Source organism: Saccopteryx leptura, chromosome 9, assembly GCF_036850995.1.
Source record: "Saccopteryx leptura isolate mSacLep1 chromosome 9, mSacLep1_pri_phased_curated, whole genome shotgun sequence".
Lineage (NCBI taxonomy): Eukaryota > Metazoa > Chordata > Mammalia > Chiroptera > Emballonuridae > Saccopteryx > Saccopteryx leptura.
In genome coordinates this window covers 53812432-53837665 of record NC_089511.1, presented here as the reverse complement: position 1 = coordinate 53837665, position 25234 = coordinate 53812432, and the positions used below count along the sequence as shown (strand labels likewise).

The 25234-nt window shown below is 34.9% G+C and overlaps 1 protein-coding gene across 1 annotated transcript in view; it reads left to right on the top strand.

Annotated features, from left to right (window-relative positions):
* The window catches only part of PCDH15 (protocadherin related 15), a 1001489-nt gene that overhangs the window by 711026 nt on the left and 265229 nt on the right, over positions 1-25234 (top strand). Inside the window, exon 18 of the mRNA XM_066348814.1 lies at positions 7224-7352. Within this exon, the coding sequence (XP_066204911.1) occupies positions 7224-7352 (129 nt within the window). The remainder of the gene's footprint in view (positions 1-7223; positions 7353-25234) is intronic.

Genomic DNA, 25234 nt, shown 5'->3' with positions numbered 1-25234 from the left:
ATATCTGAAAAGAAATTTGTACATGTAAATTAAATATCTCATTAATACATTACTATAAATATTTAGATTTCTTCAGTTATTATGACTACAATAAAATATTTTCTAGATTTTAATAATTATATTTATTTGAAATTACTTTCAAATTTATAAAGTTGCAAATTCCTTAATAAAGCTGCTATTTTTTTATTTATGATTTTAATTTGTGTTTACATAGATTCAAGTGTACCACTGAATATGTCCCCCCACCCCCTTATTCCCCTCGCCCTCCCTATAACCCCTCTCCCCATTGCCTTCCCCCCTTCCCTTCAGGATTTGCTGTCTTGTTCTCTATAATGCTGTGTTATGTATATATAATTTCATTAATCTCTTTCCCTTCTCTGATCCCATCTTCTCTTCTAGTTTCCCCCTGACCTCTTTCCCTCTGGCTCCTACTATTCTTTATTCCAGTATTTTCACATTTTCGCTGAAATGAACTTTGATTGAAAATTTTATGTATTATAAATTTATTTACTAGTTATATATTACCTAATTTATATTTAACAATAGTATATAGAATAACTCCCAAATGCATTTTTTGAAAGAAATTACATTTCATTTCCTCTTTTTAGAAGTCTCTATACCTTATTAACTTTTAAGCTAAACTAAGTCCAACCAATCTGAGCTAAAAAGATTTTTTATTGAAAAAATCTGGGCAAAGTTTATTATATTTATGATTATAATTTGACTTACAATCAGAGAGAAAAATATTTTTCTTAACCCTCTTAGGTTCCTGGCTGGGTCTGAAAATTAAACTAAGATAGAGTAATAGAAAAAGGTATAGAAATTTATTTAATGTGTTTTATATGACATGATAGGCCCCATAAAAAAATAAAAAGCCAACGAAATGGTGAAACCTACCTGCCTTTATATTATAGTAGTAGTTTGAACAAAGAAGCAATTGTGTAAAAATGACTAAACTATATAGAGAGGTTAAAAGATTATTAAGATTATTTTAGCAAGGTCTCTAGTATAGAATTCTCTTGGTCTCAACTTCTTGCTCTTATTGAGAAGAATGTCTCTTTCTGGTACAGAAAGAGAATCTTTCATATGGAAATTTTATATGTTGTTTTTAAGAAGTAGAATAAAGTCACAATATTTTTCCTGTATTTTCTGCTTTTCAAGTGCCTTCGATTCAAAATAGTAAATATGCCAAGGTGGCATATTTTGGGGTGATATACTCTAAGCTTCTTTAACAGTCAATGGCAGCATTAGCCTTTAAGAATGTGGCTATAAATAACAAAGAATTCTAAAAACAGTAGCTTGCAAATAAGCAGACTTACTTGTCTAAAATAAAAAGAAATCTAGAGGTGAACAAGAAAGGGCTTGTGCGAATGCACAGTGTTATCAGAACACGCCAGGGTTCAAGTGGCTTATCGCTGCCAATCAATCACAGAGATGAATCTGAGTAATATAAGAGTTCTTTAATTCAGATTGCCAGCAAAATGAGAAGACAGGGGATTCCTGTTCATAAGAATTGCCCTAACAGTGCTGGCTGTTTTTATAGTGTTCAAGAGGTAAAGTCTGTGCAATTAGTGTTTTTACAATGTGCAGGAGGTGGGATTTCAAATGGCAGGAATGCCTCCCTCTCCTCGGTAAATTCTTCTAATGTAACACAGGTCCAATGAACATGGTCCTATTTGGTGTGCATGGTAAATCTTCAAGACAGATGAGGTCAGGTATCTCCCAGGAATAGCCAAGACCTGGCCCCTCTGAGACCATCTGCCTCTGGGTATTCTCTGAAAAGAAAATAAAAAAGAAGAAAGAAATGACTCCTATTCCCTTAGTAATAAAGAGTTAAGATTTGTAAATTAAAGTTCTAATTCATTTATAGGCCTTAACTGTTCAGTCTATCCTGTTGCTAGGCTTTTACAAACAACTATTGTGATTTAAACTACCAGAATTGTCTGATCTCTCCCAAGTGTCAGCCTCTAAGGCCTCCCATTACAAAGGGGAAGGCCAAGCCCATTATGACAGAATGACAAGTAGATGAACTATTTCCGAACCTTTACATAATCTCCTATTCATTGCAACTAAAAGCTATTATTACTGAAGCCAAATTTTATTTATTTATATATTTTTTGTATTTTTCTGAAGCTGGAAACCGGGAGAGACAGTCAGACTCCCGCATGCGCCCGACCGGGATCCACCCGGCACGCCCACCAGGGGGCGACGCTCTGCCCACCAGGGGGCGATGCTCTGCCCCCTCCGGGGCATCGCTCTGCCGCGACCAGAGCCACTCTAGCACCTGGGGCAGAGGCCAAGGAGCCATCCCCAGCGCCCGGGCCATCTTTGCTCCAATAGAGCCTTGGCTGCGGGAGGAGAAGAGAGAGACAGAGAGGAAGGAGGGGGTGGGGGGTAGAGAAGCAAATGGGCGCTTCTCCTATGTGCCCTGGCCGGGAATCGAACCTGGGTCCTCCGCGCACCAGGCCGATGCTCTACTGCTGAGCCAACCGGCCAGGGCCTGAAGCCAAAATTTTAACTTTTGGGCTCCTCTTTGTGCCTTTTTCTTTTGGCCTTGAATTATTCTCTGAATGACTTTTAAACATGACAGTATAAATCAACAGTTAGAATCTAGATGTTGAACATTTAACTGTGTAATAAAAATGTAGGAAACACTAACAAACAAAAAATATTTATGCAAGGAAAACAGTAAAATTCAAATAATCTTTAATTCAATAGAGTTTAATAAAATTTTAAAAAATAATATAGGTATTACATACATATTTTTTCTGGTTGGCCATTTATAATGTGCCAAGTATATATATTTTTCCCAGGTATTTTTTTTTTTTGGAAAATGAAACTGTGATAGATTTATTTGGATGTATGCTTTTATATTAAAAAAACCATATAATTTTATTATTTTTAAACTTTTTATTGAATTTTTTGGGCAACATTGGTTAATAAAATTATGCAGGTTTCAAGTGCACAATTCTATAATACATCTGTATATTGCATTATGTGTTCACCTCCTCAAGTCTCCTTCTATCACCATAGACCTTATTTTAAAAGAGAATGAGCCACTTGTTCATTCTTTTTGGAAAACACAGACTTATAGTTCTTGGTTGGGAATAAGAGGTTGATATTTTGGTGTTTTCTGAAATAAATCTTCCAGAAGTATGACTTTTAAAAATTAGTATGTAAATTTCACCAACTGAGAACCTTTCCCTAATAAGAAACATAAACATTCTGTAGGGTACTAATCCATGTTAAAACCTATTATTGTCATCTTTCTGAACTAATCCAAAAAAATTACATTACTGCGTTTTACAACTAACTAAATCTATAACTATTTCAATAGATTTAAAGGATAGAATCTAATGTTTATCTCAGAAGTCCTCATTATTCATAAGTAACCAAGTAATTCAAATGCAAGTAGTCTTGGGTTACTTTTCAAGAAATATATAAGCTGGATATTATTCTCTGTATATTTATTACTTTACATTTCTGCCAAATACAGGAATATTATATATATATATACATATATATGTATATATATATGTAAAATACACTAAGACATGGAAAAATACATCTACATAGTTTATAAAGATTAGCCCCTATTAGCATAGATATCATAGACTTGTTATTTAACTTCTCAGACTACTTAGTGATCCAATTCTCTTCTTTACCCAGTCACAGGCGGAAGTCTTTGATGGAGGACCGAAATAGTCCATAAATATTCCACTCCATAATGTAAAGAAAGGGAATTTTAAAGAATAGGCTATGCAGGGATTCCTTGGGTAACAACACAGTTCCATTCCTATGACAGTGATGTAACCTGAATTTTGGTGTAAGTCAAAGCACATCCAGAACATTTGTACTTTTAATAGTCCAAAATGCTGTAGGTAAGCCTACCGGGGGACCCCAACTCCCTCTCTCATATGCCACGTTACTATCTATTCTTCCACTGTGCAACCAAACTAGTTCGCCCACATAATCCATAAGTACAATGCTAATGGTGTAAGCTGAAACATTCACATCTCAATTTTTTAAAGTTTTTATGGGAGTGAGCATTGTAAACTCAAAACATCATAAGTCGACACTATTGTAATCTGAGGACCCCCTGTATACCGATACAGTTAATTGACAGAGGATTACAGATGAACTGGCATACATAGGATCAAGCAGTTTGAAGGGAAGTAAGTAAACTCTAGAGTGGCTACTTTTAAATTTTGGTTCCAGGTTGTCAAATTTAATGTTTTGTTCATGCTTAGGCAAATTGGGAGCTACTGTTACTTTAAAAACACATCTCTTTTACTGGTTTTAACTCCAACACAATGTTTACAGAAACAACATTTGTTAAACTGCTTTTTGTTGAAAGCAATGTAGACTTCTTGGCAAAAATTTTAACATATATATCTATATGATAAAAAAGAGAATTATCTGTATTTTATCCATCACATAACCTTTGAATTTACACATATCTATGTACATCTACACACAAGTGTATGTCTGTGTGCACACATATTTTATATTAGATAATTTCAAGAAGATACATACAGAATATTACACAAACCATAATTGTGTATCTTAATGAATTTTCAAATAAGGAACACAGCCATATAATTACAACTCAGAACAAGAAACATAAATTAATAGACCCCATAAGCCTAGCTAATGATTGTGCCATTTCTTCCTCCATCTCTACAAATAAGTTACTCCATCCTGACTTCTGTCATAATGGAGAGATTGTCCAAACACTAAAATTTATGTACTCAGCTCATATAGTATATACTGTGTTGTAAGAAAGTATGTACTTCTTGCATTTAATTTTGTCATAAAATTTATCCATGTGATTACCTGTAAGAATAATTTGTTCATTCCTACTTCTATATATTATTCTATTACATGTAAAAGCACAATCTATATGGTGGTCTGGTCATTTAGGTTGTTTTCAGGCATAGAATGTACAACACTTCTCATCATCTTTAATACATATTTAAATAAAATATTACTGGACTCATTCATACTGTAGTATGTCAAATTATTCTAAATAGAAATATGAATTTTCACAGAATAAATTGATGGATATAGCCAGCACACAAATAAAAAAAAAACCTATTATCAATAACCAAGAATTCCTCTCTGTGTATGATAATTTTTAAATGACTACCGGATATCACATATGAAAACATTCTAAAGGCTTGAGATAAAGTTATGTTGCTCAGAAGAGGATTAAATTTATTTTATTTCTTGTAAAATAGGAGCAGATCACTTTGATTGAATCAGTTCAAATGTTGGGTTTTAATCTAAGACCTGGTCTAGACCTCATGCACCATTACTCATAGAGTATAGAACTTTAGTGATTCCAGCATAAAGGATGGGACATTTATTAAGACTTCATCTCCAGGCTGGCTAGGAGCCTTTACCCTATGACTGCTGCAAAATCTCTTTAATTTATTCCCTATTCATGGGGAGCTTTTTAGGTTTTCACCTCATGTCACTTAAAAATTACGGCTAAATTAAATTGGGTCTATATTTTTTAAAACAAAAGTTAGGTAATTTCCTTGCAGGTACATCCTGTTTTTTTCTCAACTTTGTACTTATATGTCATTAAATATTTAATATCATAGCATAATAGATTTCCAGCTTATGGTCCTTTCTTTCTGTAATTTTGGCCTCTGCCTTCAGCGATCTGCCTCACATTGTGACAGAGCCAGGTGGAGGGAATGTGCTGGATTCAGGTTTTGATGACAAAGAGCAATTTCCAGATTGATTCACATTTGAATATATTCCTTGATTGTGCAAAAGTCACTAACCTATTTACTATTCTCTGGTTCCAGCAGGCAAGGGATTTAATTTTTAACCAGGTAGTATATTTGACTATGCAGTCTTAGGAAATGGTAGCACCAAAGGGTTTCAGCTGGCCAGGGATCTACCTTTTAACCAGGTAGCACATACTCTCGAAAGGCAGCAACTGCAGGCTGAACCAAAAACACGAGGCTAATGTGTTCCAAAAGGAAAATGTATTTTAAAAACACCTGGGTGCAGGTGGGCTGAGATCAACCAAGGGTACCACTTCAAGGGAGATAGTGGTAGATATAGGGGCCGAGGGTGAATTAGCATTATCTTGGTTTATGGCCTTAGTCGTTGACTTGACAATAAGCAGAAGAAGGAGGAGTCAGCTACAGAAAAACCTTCTCTGCAAGTTTTTTCTGATGTAACACTGGCCTAGTCAGTGTGGTCCTATCTGGTGCCCTTGGTAAATCTTCAAGACAGCCAGGGTCAGGTATTTCCCAGGATTAGCCCTGTCCTGGTGCCACTGGGAATTATCTGTGAATTTCTCTTACAGACTCTTATTTTCTTTAGGATGCAAAGTAAAGACTTAAGATTGGTGAACTAAGTTTCTAATTAATTTACAGGCTTTATATTTTCATAGTAAATCCTGTGGCTAAGCATTTATAAACAACTATTGTGATTTAAACACCCCTAATTTTCAGGTCCCTCCCCAATGTAAGTCCTGACATTCCTTCAAAGGTAAACTTTTTGCTACATTTCATAGTAAAGGCCAGGAAACCACTAACAGAGAGAATAGCAAGCAGATTAGCTATAACTTTACAGTGGGGGATGAGAATGTTCTGTTTTGAGCCCTTCTTTCCTCCTTTGGGCCTGCATTCTCAGAATGGCAGCTGAGTAGCCATTTTATCTATCAATTACTAGTAAATTTGCTTACGTACTATTTCCTTAGTCTGTATAATGATAAAGTTATTATTTAATTAGTGGTGTAGATGGTCTTCAAATTCTTGGTTTAGATGTGAAGCTAGAAAATTACTAACGTAGTATTTTTTGGGAACATTTGTTTACCTAAAAATAACCAGTTGCCATACAGTGCTATTTTATAATATGCTAGTTTTATTTTAAAAATATAAGTGGTAAAAAATATACAGAAATGTTACATTTAGGAGAGAAAGGGGTGCATGTATAAAAATGTGGTAAAGTCAAAGGTAAAAATCACATTCTAAAAGTTAGCCTCCAAGAAATACTTGACATTTTCCCTTTAATATCAATTTTTTTCCATCTGTTTTTGAGGTGTTTGAAAATTGCAAGCTTCTTTCCTTTTATTATTTTTTTAAAATCTAAGGAATAGGAATGGTAATGAGATGCATTTCAGAAAAACATTGCCACAATGAACAATGAACTGATATAAAAATAACTCCTCTTACATTTATCCTTTTTTTCTCTTTAAGACCTCAACTGCCACAGTAAATATAGTGGTGACAGATGTCAATGACAATGCTCCAATGTTTGATCCCTATCTACCCAGAAATCTATCTGTGGTGGAAGAAGAAGCCAATGCCTTTGTGGGTCAAGTAAGGGTAAGTATAATGTGTGTTAAATGATGGAGCATTAGAATTATTTGAAAGCAAACAGTGAGAGCTCTCACTTGGGTATAAAGCAAGATGATAATACAGTGTATGCATTCTCAATCACTGTGCTGAATATTCTTCAATATTTTTAAAAAATTATATCATTTCCATTTGGATTTAACTTTTTAAGCTTGTTGATTTACATTTTACAAATATTATGTCATTTAATAGTGACTAGTAAGAGTAGGCTTTTCTTATTTAATATACATTTTTACTTTCGGGAATATCAATAAGGTATTTTTAAAGAAATGTGTAACTAGCTATAACACTAAGTATAAATTTGAATATATATATCTAAAATTACAACTGTTCAGATGTAAATTCATTTGATGTATAAACGTGTCTTTAGCACGTACTATATACTTTATATATTGCACACTAACATATATACTCAATACTCATTTCTAGGCATGCTTTTCTGATTTCTAACTGTACATATTTGTGAGTTTCTGTAGTTTTTTTAAATAAAATATCCATTTCCTTCCCCCCTTTTCTTCCTTCCTTCCTTCCTTCTTTTTTTCCTTCCTTCCTTCCTTCCTTCCTTCCTTTTTTCCTTCCTTCCTTCCTTCCTTCCTTCCTTCCTTCCTTCCTTCCTTCCTTTTTTCCTTCCTTCCTTCCTTCCTTCCTTCCTTCCTTCCTTCCTTCCTTCCTTCCTTTTTTCCTTTCTTCCTTTTTTCCTTCCTTCCTTCCTTCCTTCCTTCCTTCCTTCCTTCCTTCCTTCCTTCCTTCCTTCTTTCTTTCTTTCTTTCTTTCTTTCTTTCTTTCTTTCTTTCTTTCTTTCTTTCTTTCTTTCTTTCTTTCTTTCTTTCTTTCAGCAAAAACAGGCCATGATTGGTTTTGTCCATAGTTAATGCTCTATAAGCCATAAGATGAGGCCACATTTTGAGAAAGGTATACATATTTGGAGGTATTTACCTTAGCTGAAGAATTTACATGGTCTCTAGACAAGGAGGACACTTTCTCAAGTGTTCTGTGTTTAGGTTTCAGGATCCTACCTCTTCTCCCTGTGAAGGCCTGAGTTTTGAATAGGAGGTTCACTGGTGCTTTGAAGTAAGACTTCTCTACAAATTAACTTCTCTTATAATCAGTCAAAGGGTCTGATTTTCATTCTAATATTTTCTATGGCTTCAAAAAAGGAGTTTCTTTAAATGCTGTTTTGTAGAACTTCTGACTTACTCACCATGCCCTAACATTATTTGGTTAGTTTGAGTCCCTCAGTTTTTCCCTCAGAGCATGGATAATACTTATAAAAACTACCAACTCCACCGTCATTATTGTTATTATCGTCACTCTCTCAGATCCTGGACAGACTGCATCAGGCATGCATTCCCTTATGCCTTTATGTCATTCCAATTACAACAGGAGTGAGTCTTGGTAATTATGTATTACAACAGTCCAGGAGGTCGTGAGACCCTGAGGGAAGCAGACCACCCAACTCCAGAACCTTCCTGGTGTCAAACTTTTACTGTGGATTCTACATGAATAAACCTTGAAAAATAGATTCAGGTATAAATAATTATTTAATGATTCAAGTAATACTATAGGGAATAATGAAGTGATGTAGAGAAGAGATGTAGTAACGGGATTACTATTAACCATCTATTATAAGGAGGACTGAAGATTAATTTCAAGGACAAATTCTGGGAAATGGTATGAAACACATTTTCCAAAATTATTGATCCCAAGAAGTGATAGATCTTGCAAATTCACATACTAAATCCTAAAAGTTCTTAGTCACACTTGCTGTTGAAGGGGCACATTTTCAACACATCCTGCTTTCTATGCAGGCAAGCAGCCAACTCTCTTTGATTCTGATAGAAAGGCATTCAGTTAGCAGAAGCTAGCAGATGGAAGTTGACCAGAGAGTATGTATAATCTAAGGGACATGTTTGGGGCACACTGACAGATTTTTTATACCAAGCAGATGAAGTGATCAGAGGGGCATGTGCAGAAAACATAGAAGGGAAACAATACTGAGGTTGATTCATGAAGGATGAATACTGGTGAAAAGAATTTGGAAGGAATTAGAAATTGTCTAGAGGAAGATAATTGCATGAATAAAAGTGATTAATAAAAACATGTGATATAACTTAATTACAGTCAATAAGATGTGACATATTGGCCCTGGCTGGTTGGCTCAGAGGGAGAGCATTGGCCTGGCATGAGGAAGTCCTGGGTTCGATTACCATCCAGAGCACACAGGAGAAGTGTCCATCTGCTTCTCCACCCTTCCCCCTTTCCTCCTTTCCTTTCTTTCTGTCTCTATCTTCCCCTCTGGCAGCCAAGGCTCCACTGGAGCAAAGTTGGCCCTGGGCGCTGAGGATGACTGCATGGCCTCCACCTCAGGTGCTAGAACGGCTCTGGTTGAAACAGAGCGAGCAATACTTTAGATGGGCAGAGCATAGCCCTCTAGTGGGCATGCCGGGTGGATCCTGGTCAAGTGCATACGGGAGTGTGTCTCTGCCTCCCCACTTATCACTTCAGAAAATACCAAAAAAAAAAAAAAAAAGATGTGACATATCAAAAACATTTCTCTATAACATATTGTAGAAGGTAATAGGGGGACCCCTGGACAATCTGAGGGGGTCATCAGAATTTTATTATATAAAGATTATTTCTGGGTATATAGTGGCAGATTCTAAATTCAAAGAGCTAAATTAGAAGGCAGTTATAATAGCCCAGACATATGTGGCTTGAACTAATATAATTGTCTAATTATAATGATAATTAAATTATATTACAGTTGTCACTGTAGGATGCCACATTGATGAAAACTGAAAAACTATTCAGTTATATCTACCAACTATTCAGATATTTTAAACAGGTATTGAAATGATTTAGGAAAATTATCTTTCAAATTTCTCTTAATTTACTGAGCATTGGAGACATAAATCCATATGGAATATACAACTAATAACACATATGTAGACCTTAACATACTGATTAGTTTTTAGTTACTTTTATTCTTCTTTTATCTTATTTTTGCCACTTTTTCTAGTGATTCTTTGGCTTAAAAGGAATTACAGCATTAAGATTTTTTTATCTTCTAGTTCTTAAATTTGATAAAACAAATGGTCTCTATAATTTATTTCAATCTTAAAAATTGAAATACAGACGTTGGCACTCATAACTTGATAAAGCAGTAATTGCCGTGGTTTTAGGCAATAACATATTTTCTTAAAAACTAAATGAGCTTTAAAGTACAAAGGAAGGGAAAAACACCCCCAAAAGATGAATGCAACTGATCCCGCACAGTTTCAGACAAGTTGTAATGTTCACAGAATGGAATTTTTTTTTAATTTATTCATTTTAGAAAGGAGAGAGAGAGGGAAAGAGAGAGAGGAGAGAGACAGAGAGAGAAGGGAGGGAGGAGCAGGAAGCATCAACTCCCATATGTGCCTTGACCAGGCAAACCCAGAGTTTTGAACCGGCGACCTCAGCATTTCCAGGTCGACGCTTTATCCACTACACCACCACAGGTCAGGCAGAATGGAATTTTGATACATAATAATGGTCTCCTGTTGCTGCCTAATGATAATTATATAAAATATTAATTTTACTGAATGACTCATGCTCTGGTTTATAAAATTTAGTTTTAGTTGTCACTAATACTACGAAGATACACTTAAAACCAAGATATGTATGGTTAGTTATTTTACTAAATTTGAATTATTGAGGTTGAATTTTGTTCTGAAAATGTTTTGATGTGAATAATCCAATATTTAAATTCAAATGCTATAAGAACATTGTATTTATTAATGTAGCATTGTAGTATCAAACTTTATTAAAAAGAAAGTACTCCTCAAGCAATATTTATAGATTTTTACAGAGTAAAATGTTTAATCAGCATAGTAATATTTTAACATAAAACTTACTATACATAGGTACAATATAATATACCACACTTAAATTTAGGAATTTTCTCCATATTCTCAAAGCACTTGCAGTAGCAGTACATTTGGGAAAAAATATGTATGCAGGAAAAAAAAAAAACAAGAAACACAGTAAAAATAGACTCTGTCTATGTCAAGTGTCAAATGTGTCATACCAATTATTTACTGAAAGGAAAGAGCAATACCGCAAAGGACTGAGGTGGCTATGTCAGGGTTCACAGGAAAATGTCTCATCTGCAGAACCTTGACAAATTAGGGAGTATATAGATTGAAAACAAAGAAAAAGAAAGAAATGTACCAGGCAGATGTGATACAAGACAGAACTAAATTGAAGAAGCAATTTGAGAGCCAGTCCAGTAGTTTGATAATAATGGAGTGTTTGTTTAGAAGAGTTCTGAAAAATTGACCTAAAACATGTTGCATTCACATGGGGAAGTAGGAAGACCTAATGAAATAGCCACTGATACAGAGACTTTACTTGTCATTGTGAAGTTTTGCTTACTACCTTTCACATTATTTCACAGCACATAGAATCCAAAGGGCCTGTAAGTATATTCTGACTGTGAACTGCATGCCAATAGTTTATCTTTAAAATGAATCACATATGTTAGATTTTATACCAGCTCCTGCAAAAGTCTTGGTTGATCCCAAATTCCTGGGTGCACAGAAATGAAAGAGGAGATTGTTTTTTTAAGATTTTATTTATTAATTTTAGAAAAAGGAGAGAGAGAGAGAGAGAGAGAAGGGGAGGAGGAGCAGGAAGCATCAACTTGTAGTAGTTGCTGCTCATATATGCTTTGATCAGCAAGCACTGGGTCTATTATTGGGACTATTATGTATGTCATTCTAAACAAGTTTGGTGAAATGCTTTGATGTGTCTCCCATATTCTATTTATTCCTAAAAATTAAGGGTCTGCTTGGAATAATTTATTCTAATGTGTAAGAGCCAGGCAGATAAATTGTTCTCATTATGAAAGCCGGGTCTTCAGAAGTGAGTAATTATGATGCTTAGTTCAATATAATGTGTGTCATTTACATTTATTTCTCAACTAAAGTCTGACGGATTCAATCTTGATTATGGGTTGGGAAGTGAAGAGAAGATAAAGAAGATCTATTTCAGTAAACACTGTCTGAGATACAGGATCATAAAGAGAATGTCTTTGTAATTGTCGAACAGAATTTAGCATAAAGGAGAACAAGGTGGTATTTGTACTTTGGCACGGTACTTGTATTTAGGTGCTTCAAAGCCTTGCTCTATGTGTATCTGGGGTGAGTGGAGGTTTAGGGGAGAGCAATGCAGGGAAGAAGGCTTGGAGTTCATATCAAAGGTTTCTAGCCTTCATGATAGTATAATTTGAGGAGTTTCTTAGGAGCCCGAATTCTCCTTAAATTTTTTTTTTTTTTTTTTTTTTGTATTTTTCTGAAGCTGGAAACGGGGAGAGACAGTCAGACAGACTCCCGCATGTGCCCGACCGGGATCCACCCGGCACGCCCACCAGAGGCCACGCTTTGCCCACCAGGGGACGATGCTCTGCCCATCCTGGGCGTTGCCATGTTGCGACCAGAGCCACTCTAGCGCCTGGGGCAGAGGCCAAGGACCAATCCCCAGCGCCCGGGCCATCTTTGCTCCAATGGAGCCTTGGCTGCGGGAGGGGAAGAGAGAAACAGAGAGGAAGGAGAGGGGGAGGGGTGGAGAAGCAGATGGGCGCTTCTCCTGTGTGCCCTGGCTGGGAATCGAACCCAGGACCTCTGCACGCCAGGCCGATGCTCTACCACTGAGCCAACCGGCCAGGGCCTCTCCTTAAATTTTTTATCTCTGTTTTTCAGAGTAGCATTTGGTCTGAATGCATGCTCAGGTGCATCAGCGGAGGTGTGTTTGGAAACAGCATTGTCTCTTAAGATTAACGTTCTAAGCATTGTATACAATGCAGAATGTGCTACTACCCAGCAAATTGCAGTTAGTATATAGAAATTCTTATGCTGAACAGACTCTTTTAGCTCCGAGTATCAGAAATGGAGCCTGAGTCAACACAAATATTCTTCCAGTTCTAAAACAAAAGAGGCTAAATTTTTTAATGTGAAATAAAAATGTATTCCCAATGTGAGATCTGCATATTCATTCTCAGTGGAGATGAAGTGATAGGGATTTAGTTCTAAATCCTTAAAGCAATTTCAAAATCATTAGTAAACTGCAGAGTTTAGAAGGATAGTGATGGTGTCATTTAAAAATAATTATAGTTCCTTCAACTAGACAATTTAATATTAAGCAAAATAAATCTGACCCTCACTGGTCTGTGTTTGATTAATGTTGTCATCTCTCTGTGTGGGGTTCTAAAAATAAAATGAAGGTGGGGAGCTTTGTGGTCTTTTATTTATTTCTTGTAGTTCAACATGACTTTCAACAGTACCTAAAACTGTAATACTTCTTTGTTAAGTGGGCCACAAATGGGAAATTTTATGGCTTCCCTTGTCAAGTCAAACTATGTAATGCAATACTGTTCTCAGTTAAAGGAAGGAAAAACACCCAGCCACTTTAAAATATTGGTGGCTTTCCTTTAATTCTGCTACCTGAAAATATTTATCATGGAGCTTTATCCGTGCCTGGTGAATATTTTTGAAATTGGGTGACCGTTCAGATATTCAATTATCAGTTCTTAAATTTGTTAGAAAATTTTATGCATCTGTTTTAACAATATATACTTGGGACCTACCTTTTTAGTAGGTATAGTCTTACTAGCAGGTATTATAACACTGGGGAACAATTGTTTTTCATTCTCTGTTGCATGAGGTTTTAGAACTTTTTTATATATATTTCTGCATCACTGATTCCAAATAAATCCATTTTTTTTGGTGCATGCTCTAGTTTTTATGCAATTTTAATTTCTTTTTGTCTCAGTTAATGGCATGCATTGGTTTTTAAATTGGAATTAAAGGGCAATGACTCTTGGATTGAACATAACCACAAGGCAATTAATGTTTTACAAACATCACTTTTACATAATTGTAGTTGTTTTTAAATGTAAAATATTATTATCTGATAAAAACACCTTCTTATTTTGTTTTAAGATTGAATTATGGCTTCTTTGAGTAGGCATAAGTGTAAGAATAGTCCTGACACCTTCTGTTATATATGTGGCTGTTACACACTTCAACGTCAAAGGCGCAATATTTCATCATTTGTGACACGTGCATATATTGCCTATTTTCAAGTTCCCCTTGGTGATCAAGACAAGAATTGGGCTCCTCATGTTGTGTGTCATGATTGTGAGGAAATGCTTTGTGACTGGACAAAAGGAAAACGCAAAGGAATGCCTTTTGGTATACCCATGGTTTGACGTGAACCTAAGGACCACAGCAGTGACTGTTATTTCTGTCTGATCCATACAAAAGGCATCAGCAAGAAAAAACAGCATGTTATCGCATATCCTAATATTCCTTCAGCAATACGACCTATCCCACACTCTTAAGACACTTCTGGTTCCAGTTTTCAATGGTTTTATTTCTTGTAAGGATGAAGAAAGTGAACATGGTGATCAAGTATATTTTGATAAGATGCATTAGGAAATGGTTGTAGAATCTGAAGGGTCTTCTTCTGATCCCAAGCAGTCATTAACCCCTCAGCAGTTTAACCAACCCAAATTGAATGATTTAGTAAGAGATTTGGGCCTATCAAAGAAAGCAGCTGAGTTATTAGCCTCCAGGCTTCAAGAAAAGAATGTAATTCACTGGTCTGCTAAAGTATCTATTTCAGGAAGCGTAAACAAATTTTTGTGGACTTTTTTTTTCCCAAAGACAAACACTTTGTTTACTCTCATGATATCAGTAGTTTTTTCTCAGCCAGCTAGGTGTTACCACTTACAGTCCAATAGAATGGCAGCTATTTCTTGACAGCTCTAAATGGAATCTGAAATGTGTTCTCCTACACAATGGTAATGTTTATGCAGTGGTTCCATTTGGGTATTCAACTCAAATTCTGATGCAATCATATCTTTTAGTGTATTAGTGTATTTACTACATTATATAAATTATTATGTTTTCACAAAGATGATGCCCAAGAAGACGTTGTACTTCATTATGTTAAACTAAATGTTGAAAATTTTATAATAAGATGAAAACCTAAAATCTGAATTGCAAAAAAACTGTAGCTTACAGAGAAAAACTAATGTCAGATTTGAGATCAGCACACTTGAGTTAGGTAAGAACAAGTGCTTTTGTGGATGCAACAGAAATTTTGTTTCCCAGTAAATAAGTGCACATGTACATGTGTATACTTTGTGTTTACATATAAATATTCATAGCTGTATTATGCCAGATGGACAATGAATTATATCCACTTCCATCCACATGGTCACCAATGACATCTTTATTGCTAAACATAATTTTTATCAGAATAACTTTAATACTGCATTTGAAATGTGTCTCTACTTCTTGAAGCTTTACTATATTTGTTTATAGTTTTCATGTTTAAGAATGCCTGATTGGTTTTTGCCTTTTCTTAATCTGATTCCTTCTTAAATTTTTTTTGAAATAGAGTATTATTCCTTCCTTCTATATTTATAGAAGTATAATTGGTGTACCAAATATCTAAACACAACATAACCAATTTGCTGACTTTGAGTTTGGATATATGTATTCACTTTTGTTATCATCTCCACAATCGATGTAATGAACATATCCAAAACTTCCAAACAAACTTTGAATTTTGAAAGTATCTTCTTAGTTGTTTTTCTGATTCTATACATATGGTACCTCTTGGGAAATTCTGCTCATCTTAAAACCCACAGTCTTTTTTTAATTGTATTTTATTGCGGTGACATTGGTTAACATAATTATACAGGTTTGAGATGCCCAATTCTACAACAAATTTCACTTGGATGCTGATGTCTCTCGTAGATATATCTTTTAAGCTACAGCCTCAAAGAGATAATTATCTGTAAAAGAAGCATATTTGTATGTCCTACAGGCATCTCAAATTCAACATATATAAGATTGAACCCTTATTTTTATCTTCCTCATAAAGGGCTCCTTCTTCAGGATTGTATTTCTTTGGTAAATATAAGGCAAGCAAAATGATGAGAAGCCATCCTAGTTACCTCTTTTTCCAAAACTGTCATATTCAGTCAATCACCACTCCTGATAATTTTACATGTTTCATATTATTCTCAAATCCTTTCCTCTCTCCAAACAACCATAGTCAGTCTCTAATTATTTCTCACCTCAACTCTTACTACACTCTCTTAATTGCTTATCTTGACACTGGTTTTGACACTCATAATTGTCCTCAGTGTAACTGCAGGAATGATGTCTCTAACAAACAAGCTGAACTATAGGACATAAGAAGTATACCACAATGCAACAAACAAGACACAACTCCCCCTACTACTATTTTGTGACTTTACCTCCAACAATACTAACCTGCTTGTAATTAGTAATATATATTCTCAGAACTCTCTTTTGTCTCACTCTCTTTTTTTAAATTTTGACCCCACTCATGCCCACTGCCTTGATTTCTTCTTCTTCCCTTTTTTGTTTACATAACTCATCCTTGAAAATTCTAGTCATATATAATCTCCTCCAGAAAACCTTTTCCAAAGTTTTCTATAAGCTAAGTGTTTCCTTCTCCTAGCCTCAAGTTACTGTGCACAACTTTTTGATAGTACTTTTTAAAGTACATTTAAGTTACGTTCATATCAAAATTACTTGAAATCAGAGTCTAAGTCAAACTGATCTTAGAAACTTCACTGCCCTGCCCATTATCTGACCCTTAGCAGATGCTAAGTTAAACTAGACTTAATGGTATTAAAATTATCAAAATTAAATTTTATATAGTGAGTCATAAACATGTAGAAAGAGAAGAGATATAATAAAATGCAACATCCAAAAACACATATTTGGTTTACCTCACTCACATACTCACAAGTAAATAAGTTTTTCTGATAAATAGAGAAAAAGTTTTTATATCTATCCACTTTTAGAATTTTAGTTTGTATAATTGTACACACAGAGTTAATTTTCAAAGCAATGTTATTGCAAAGGACAAGTAAAATTTATGTTGGTAGAGGGCAAAATATTTACCACTCAGGAGATAAAGAAATAATAATGAAAGATGTTCTCAGGTATGAGAAGATTACATAGAGGAAAACTATAACCAACCTTCTTGGTAACAATTTATTTTATTACATCTTATTTAATTCATTGGGGTGACACTAGTTAACAGAATTATTCAGGTTTCATGTGTACAATTCTAAAATACATCTCCTGTACACTGTATTGTGTGTTCACCACCCCAAGTGAAGTCTCTGTCCATCACCATCTATCCTCCCTGTACCCTTATCCACTTCCTCTACTCCCTCCTTCCCACAATAAAACATTTTTTTTGTGTGTTAAAATGTAAGCAAACAATGTGAACAATTGTTTGGTTACATTTTAAAATTATGTTTTTATTCACCTATTTAAAATATATACTCCATTTAAATTATTTATATTTATATAAAAAGAAATGCCAACTATTTTTTGCCTTACAAATCCCTGATCCATTTACCTAGCCGGGCTTTTTTTTTATTTTATTTTTCTGAAGTTGGAAACAGGGAGGCAGTCAGACAGACTCCTGCATGTGCCTGACTGGGATCCACCTGGCATACCCACCAGGGGGCGATGCTCTGCCCATCTGGGATGCTGCTCTGCTGCAACCATAGCCATTCTAGCGCCTGAGGCAGAGGCCATGGAGCCATCCTCAGTGCCCAGGCCAACTTTGCTCCAATGGAGCCTTGGCTGCGGGAGGGGAAGAGAGAGACAGAGAGGAAGGAGAGGGGGAGGGGTGGAGAAGCAGATGGGCGCTTCTCCTGTGTGCCCTAACTGGGAATTGAACCCGGGACTCCTGCACGCCAGGCCAACGCTCTACCACTGAGCCAACCGGCCAGGGCCCCTAGCCGGGCTTTTAATGTTGCATTAGTTATTTATGAGATCTTACTTTATATAAATTACATATCTGTTTTATAGACTGACGAGAATTCATGGCTTACTCGCTTTAGTTAGATTCAGTTATTTTTCTCTACAGCTGCTGTAGCCAACTATAATTTCTTACATTTACTTCAGTGGCTAAGGAGGAAGCTTGGCAATCAACTTTAGGTTTTATAGGAGGTATTTAAATTGTGTCTGAAGCCTTTAATTAAGACCCCATCTTGTTCTTTAAACTGTAGGAAAGTGTGTAATATAAAAAAAAATGATTTACATGTAACTACAGAATTTATTGCATTTTAATAAAGTAAACAAAAATATAAGTACAACCCAGGTATATACTGCATCACCAGGAATGTACCCTGGATGATTCTTCCTAGTTACAATTACTTTTCTTGACATAAAATTAACCACTAAAATAGTTACTAACTAAATCAGCATGTATAAATAGGTCGAGTTTTGTCTTTTTTAAATAAATATAAACAGAATTATAGCTTATACATGCTTCAGTATATTCCTTTCTTCCATTCATCTTTATTTTTATAAATTTCAACCACATTTCTGCCTGTTTATTTATGTATTTTATTTGCATTATGTGACTAAGTCACAATTTTCACATTATGTTATTGAGGAGTATTTGGTTTTAAATTTGAGGTATTACACTGTATAGTCAATGATGTGAATACTGTTATATAATTTCACCTGGTACACATATGCCTGAGTATCCATATAATTATATTTAATTTTTTTTAAATGCCAACTTTTTTAATAGTGACTATATCAAGAATTCTTTGTTAGAAACAGTTCTCATCTGCATTTCTGTTGTGTCAGTCTTTCCAATTTGGACTAATCTAGTATGATTGTAGTGCTATCACACTGTAGTCATTGTCAGCATTTCCCTAATAAAATTGAAAATCTTTTCATGTTTAATACCTATTTTGATTCTTTTTCCCCTCAAAGTATCTAAAGTCTTGGATCCAATTATCTATTGGGTTGACATAAATTTTTTTTCTTGAATGTTCTTTTAATGTGTGGGAAATTTTCATTTGATCTTAGCCAAAATACCGAAAAGCAGTGTGGGAGTTCTTTATATGTATACATTTAAGATATGTCTCCCTTCTTGTTATATGTATTTTAAACATCTTCTCCAGCCCTGGGGCTTGCATTTTACTTCCTTAAGGTATCTTTTAATATAGCGCAGTGGTAATCAACCTGGTTCCTACCACCCACTAATGGGCATTCCAGCTTTCATGGTGCATGGAAGCAGAGCAACCGAAGTATAAATAAAAAGACATTTAACTATAGTAAGTTGTTTTATAAAGATTTATTCTGCCAAACTTAGTGAAAATCTGATATAAAGTAATTGGTAAGTAATTATTATTCTATGCTTTCACTTGTTGTAACTCTACTTTATAAATTTTATAAAGTAAAGTTACTTCCCTACTTTATAAATCACCATTACTGTGGAACCAGTGGGCGGTTAGAAAATTTTACTACTAACAGAGATACAAAAGTGGGCAATAGGTATAAAAAGGTTGACCACCCTTGATATAGAGAATTTTTACTTTAAAGCTTGTCAGCTATTTTTTTTAATCATTTTTCAGTTGTTGATTTCTATCTACAGATCATGAAGCTATTCTTTTATACAGGCAGTCCCTGGATTATGAACAAGTTAGGTTCTGTAGATTTGTTCGTGTGTGTGTGTCTGTGTGTGTGTGTGTGTGTGTGTGTGTGTGTGAGACAGAGACAGAGAGAGGGACAGATACGGACAGACAGACAGGAAGGGAGAGAGATGAGAAGCATCAATTCTTCATTGCAGCATCTTAGTTGCTCATGGATTGCTTTCTCATATGTGCCTTGACCGGAGGGGCTACTGAAGACTGATTGACCCTTTGCTCAAGCCAGCAACCTTGGTTGGGCTCAAGCTGGTGAGCCTTGCTCCAACCAGATGAGCCCACGCTCAAGCTGTCAACCTTGGGGTTTCGAACCTGGGTCCTCTGCGTCCCAGTCTGATGCTCTATCCACTGCACCACCACCTGGTCAGGCTGTAGATTTGTTCTTAAGCTGAATTTGTATGTAAATTGGAACAGGTACATTTAACTATTAAATGCAACTTAGATGTTTATTTTAACATAGTATTTATTTTTACATTACTGTGCCTATAAATACTTAAAACTTTTCAACTACAACCTTAAACAATCTTGGATGATATGGAAGATTATGGACTTATTTATTGGAGAGGATAGGACTGATGTTAGAGAGTCAGGGTTTGATTCTGCTGCTGAAGTCAGCTTCTTGAAGTAGGCGCCAAGGGGGATTTGTACAGAGCTTTTATTTTTCTCATCATAAATGGTCCTGTAGCATCTCAGCCCTTCGGCAACTGCACAGTAAACTTTGGTAAACCTCTCTGTATCAGGATCTTGCTCTTGTAACTTTGCCATTCACTGCAGTGAGACAAAAAGCATCAGCTAACTCTTATATAGCAAACTTTTTTGTTTCTGGAGTTTCTAGGTTCCAGTTTTCTTTCCTAAACATTATCACCCACTGCTCTAAATCCATAAGACCTTTATTGGTTATTTCTTTGCCATGGGAGTCAAATAACTTTATGATTTCATTTTCACCAATGTACAAGTGTAGTTGATTACCAATAGACCTTATGACACTCTTTTTGTTACTATGAATTGTACGTAAATTGGATGTTTGGGGATTTACTGTATTACTTTAAGAAGTTTTATTGTCTTTGTCATTTATATTAGTTCTATTATATGATATTCAATAGAAATACTTATTTAGTAGGCAAACTTTTAAAAAATATTTTTTTCTAAGAGTATTACAGTTTCAGGTCTTTTGTCATTAATACATTTTGAGTTGACCTTTGTTCATGGTGTAAGATTAGTGTCCAGTTTCATGCTTCTTCATGTAGATATTTAGTTTTCTCAGCATCATTTGTTGAATACACTATCTTTCCCTCATTGTGATTCTTGGACTCCTTTTCAATGATTGGTGAAGATGTTAATTTATCTATGGGCTGTCCATTCTATACTTTGGGTCTATTTGTATTTTACCATATCATACTATTTTAATTATTGTTACTTTGTAATATATTTTGAAATCAGTATTGTTTCTAGTTTTATTCTACTTTCTCAAGATTTTGTTGGCTATTCTGTGTCTTTTGTGGTTCCATATAAACTTTAAGATTTTTTTTTTTTAGAAAAATATCAATGGATTTTTTTTATTTTATTTATTTTTTAGAGGGGAGAGAGAGAGGGAGAGAGAGAGACAGAGAGAGAGAGGAGAGACAGAGAGAGAAGAGGGGAGGAGCAGGAAGCATCAACTCCCATATGTGCCTTGACCAGGCAAGCCCAGGGTTTCAAACCGGCCACCTCAGCATTTCCAGGTTGACGCTTTATCCACTGTGGCACCACAGGTCAGGCTCAATGGGTTTTGATAGAGATTTTATTGCATCTGTAATCAATCTGGGCAATATAGACATGTTAAATATATTAAATCTTCTAAATCATGGAAATGATATTTTTTCTATTTATTTATGTCTTTATTTTTCATCAATATTCTTTTGTTTTATCAAGGTTTGTCTTTTTGATTAATGTTTTATCCATATCAAGAGACAAAGAAGGACAACATATAATGATATAGGGATCAGTTCATTAGAAAGATATCATAATTATAAATATATTCATTGAAATATCAGAGCATTTCAATACATAAGCAAACATTGACATACCTGAAGTGAGACAACAGAGTAAAAATAGCAGTCTTCAATTTCCCACTTTTAAGTATAAATAGAACATCTAGACAAAAAAAATTAATAAGGAAATAGCAGGCTTGAGCAATACTACAGACCAGCTAATCCTGACAGATACAGACAGAATGTTCCTCCCATGGGCAGCAGAATACACATATTCATAGGTGTACATGGAACATTTTCCAGAATCACATTTTAGGTCACAAAAGAAGTTTTAATAAATTTAAGAAAATTGAAATTATATTGAGTACCTTTTTCAAAGATAGTGGAGTAAATGTAGCAATCAATTACAGAAAAAAAGTGAAAAACTCATGAATATATGAAAATTAAACAATATATTTTTAAACAACCTGTGGCTTAATGACAATATCAAAAAGGAAGTTAGAAAATATCCAAGACAATGAAACAAAAACAGAACATATCAAAATTTGTGAGATATATGTAGCAAAAGCAGTCTTAAGAGGGAAGATTATAACAATAAATGTCTACACTAAAAAGAAGAATAATTTCAAATATACAACATAATTTTATACCTTGAGAACCTAAAAAAAGAACAAGTTAAGCCCCAGTTTAGCAAAAGGAGACAAATAATAAAGATTAGAGCAGAAATGAAGAGAGAATAAAAAAAAAATCAAACTGACCTTTGCAAAGAGCTGGTTTATGGAAAAAATAAACAAAATTGACAAACTTTTATCAATTAAAAAAAACAGAGGATACTCAATTAACATTAGAAGTAAAAGTATATATTATTGCAACTGAAGCCACAGAAATATAGTGGATGATAAGAGACTGCTATGAAAACATATAAGCCAACAAATTGAATAACCTGCCAGAATGAATCATGAAAAAATAGAAAATCTGAACAGTACAATAATGAATAAGAAGTAATCTGTAAAAATTCAATAAATAAATCTTCCAACAAATAAAAGCCCAAGATCAGGTGGCTTTACTGGTGAATCCTACTAACATTTTTGGCTCATTTTATGAGACAAGCATTGTAATTATCCTAAGCCAGCTGAGGATACTTCAAGAAAATGAAGCTATAGGCTAATATCCATAATGAATATCGATGCAAAATTCTCAACAAATATTAATACACTGATTTCAAGGATCATTTACCATGATCAAGTATATAGAATTTTTTACTTGGATTCAAGGTTGGTTCTGCATATATAGATCAATTAATGTGATGCACCACATAACAGATGAAGAATAAAATTATATACTAATTATCTCAATAGATGCGAAAAATTCATTCAATAAAATTCAACACCTTTTCAAAAAACTCTCAACAAACTCAATATAGAATAAATTTTCCTCAACTTAAAAGAGGCCATATATATGAGATGTGGCAGGCCTGGGGATATGCATTTCTTTGTAATTTTGTATTTATGTCCTGTGCTTGGTTTTGACATGTTCTGTTCTTAGTTGTAGATATGAGGCATCTTTTAATGCTAAAATACAGGTGTCTGGCATGTACCTTATACTCTGTATTGATATTGGTGCTTCTGAGGCTCATTTTTTTTTCAATATTTCCATTTCACTTAACAACCGATCAACTTCACAATTTTTATAACTTACTATTGATATATATGTCTCAGATTACACAGATATGGCATTTGCTAGTGAGTTTCCTTTCTTCTGTATACTAACTCAGTTCATTTCAGGTGAGGAACTTAAGTAAATTGATCTCAGCTGGCCCTAGATGTGGCTCCAGGCTATAGATCAGGTTTTTGTCTGCTTCAGTAATCTCGTGTTCTCTTTGTTCCATCACTTACCTTGATCATGTTTTCATTAAGAAGGGCTAGAATGCAAGAGGCCACACTTAATCACACATGTACATATACAGTCTCTTCTGATGGGAACTACTACAATATTAATTGGCAAAAGGAATGGGATAAAAAAGGAGGAGAAAATAAAAAATTAGACAAAATAATTCAACCTACCCTAGTCCTTTTTGTGATTTCCACTATTTTTTTTACAAAAATTATTCATTAGAGATTCCATTATATTAGGCAAGTAATAGAAATAGGACTAACGAGGAAATAGAAATGGCTTCTTATTGTTCAACAATTTTCTTCAATTCTGAATCCTAGCAATGAGAACTTATTTATCTTTCAACCTGTGTCACACACAGCCCTCCCTGAGCCCATCTTTCTAATTTTTTTTTCATCTCTTTTCTCACCTTTTTCCTCAAATGATAAAAAGAAAGAGCTTTTTATTTAACTATGCAACAGTTTATAATTAAATTTCTTTAGATTCTTGAAAACATTAATATCCTCTGTTTCTCATCTTTAAGTCAGAGTTGTAAAACAATGTATTGTTTTTAACAGGAAAAATGTATTTCTTTCTATTGTGCCATCTTTGTAGAAGTTGTTAAAGATGATTTTATAAAATTTTTCATGTACAATTTTCAAATTAGTGAGTGTATTAAAATTTCTCTTTAAGTATGCATGAAAATATTTATGTATTTCAAGGAATATTGTTGCAAAATAACCGAAAACTGTTACTTTAAAATATTTTGTTTCTATTGTCACTACTCTCACCATCTATTTGTATTGTTTATCAAAATGGACAAAACTTTAAAATATGAAATGGATGAATATTCATTAGTAGATTATTTTTCTCAAAGTATATCAGGAGAAGTCACATCAATAATATTGCTCCAGGCCCTGGCTGGTTGGCTCAGTGGTAGAGCGTTGGCCTGGCAGGCGGGAGTCCCGGGTTCGATTCCCAGCCAGGGCACACAGGAGAGGCGCCCATCTGCTTCTCCACCCCTCCCCCTCTCCTTCCTCTCTGTCTCTCTCTTCCCCTCCCGCAGCCAAGGCTCCACAGGAGCAAAGTTTGCCCAGGCGCTGAGGATGGCTCTGTGGCCTCTGCCTCAGGCACTAGAATGGCTCTGATTGCGGCAGAGTGACGCCCCAAGATGGGCAGAGCATCACCCCCTGGTGGGTGTGCCCGGCGGATCCCGGTCAGGGGCATGTGGGAGTCTGTCTGACTGCCTCCCTGTTTCTAGCTTCCAAAAAGTGCAAAATATATATGTATATAATAATATTGCTCTATTTTACAAATAAGGTAACTGGAAATCAGAAAAGTTATGTGACTTGCCTATTTTTAAGCATTTATTCATTTAATATTAGTTGAATTTGGGTGTTTCTACCTCCATAGCCAATTATATTTTTTCTAGCCCACTGCACTGCCTTTATTGAAAACTTTCA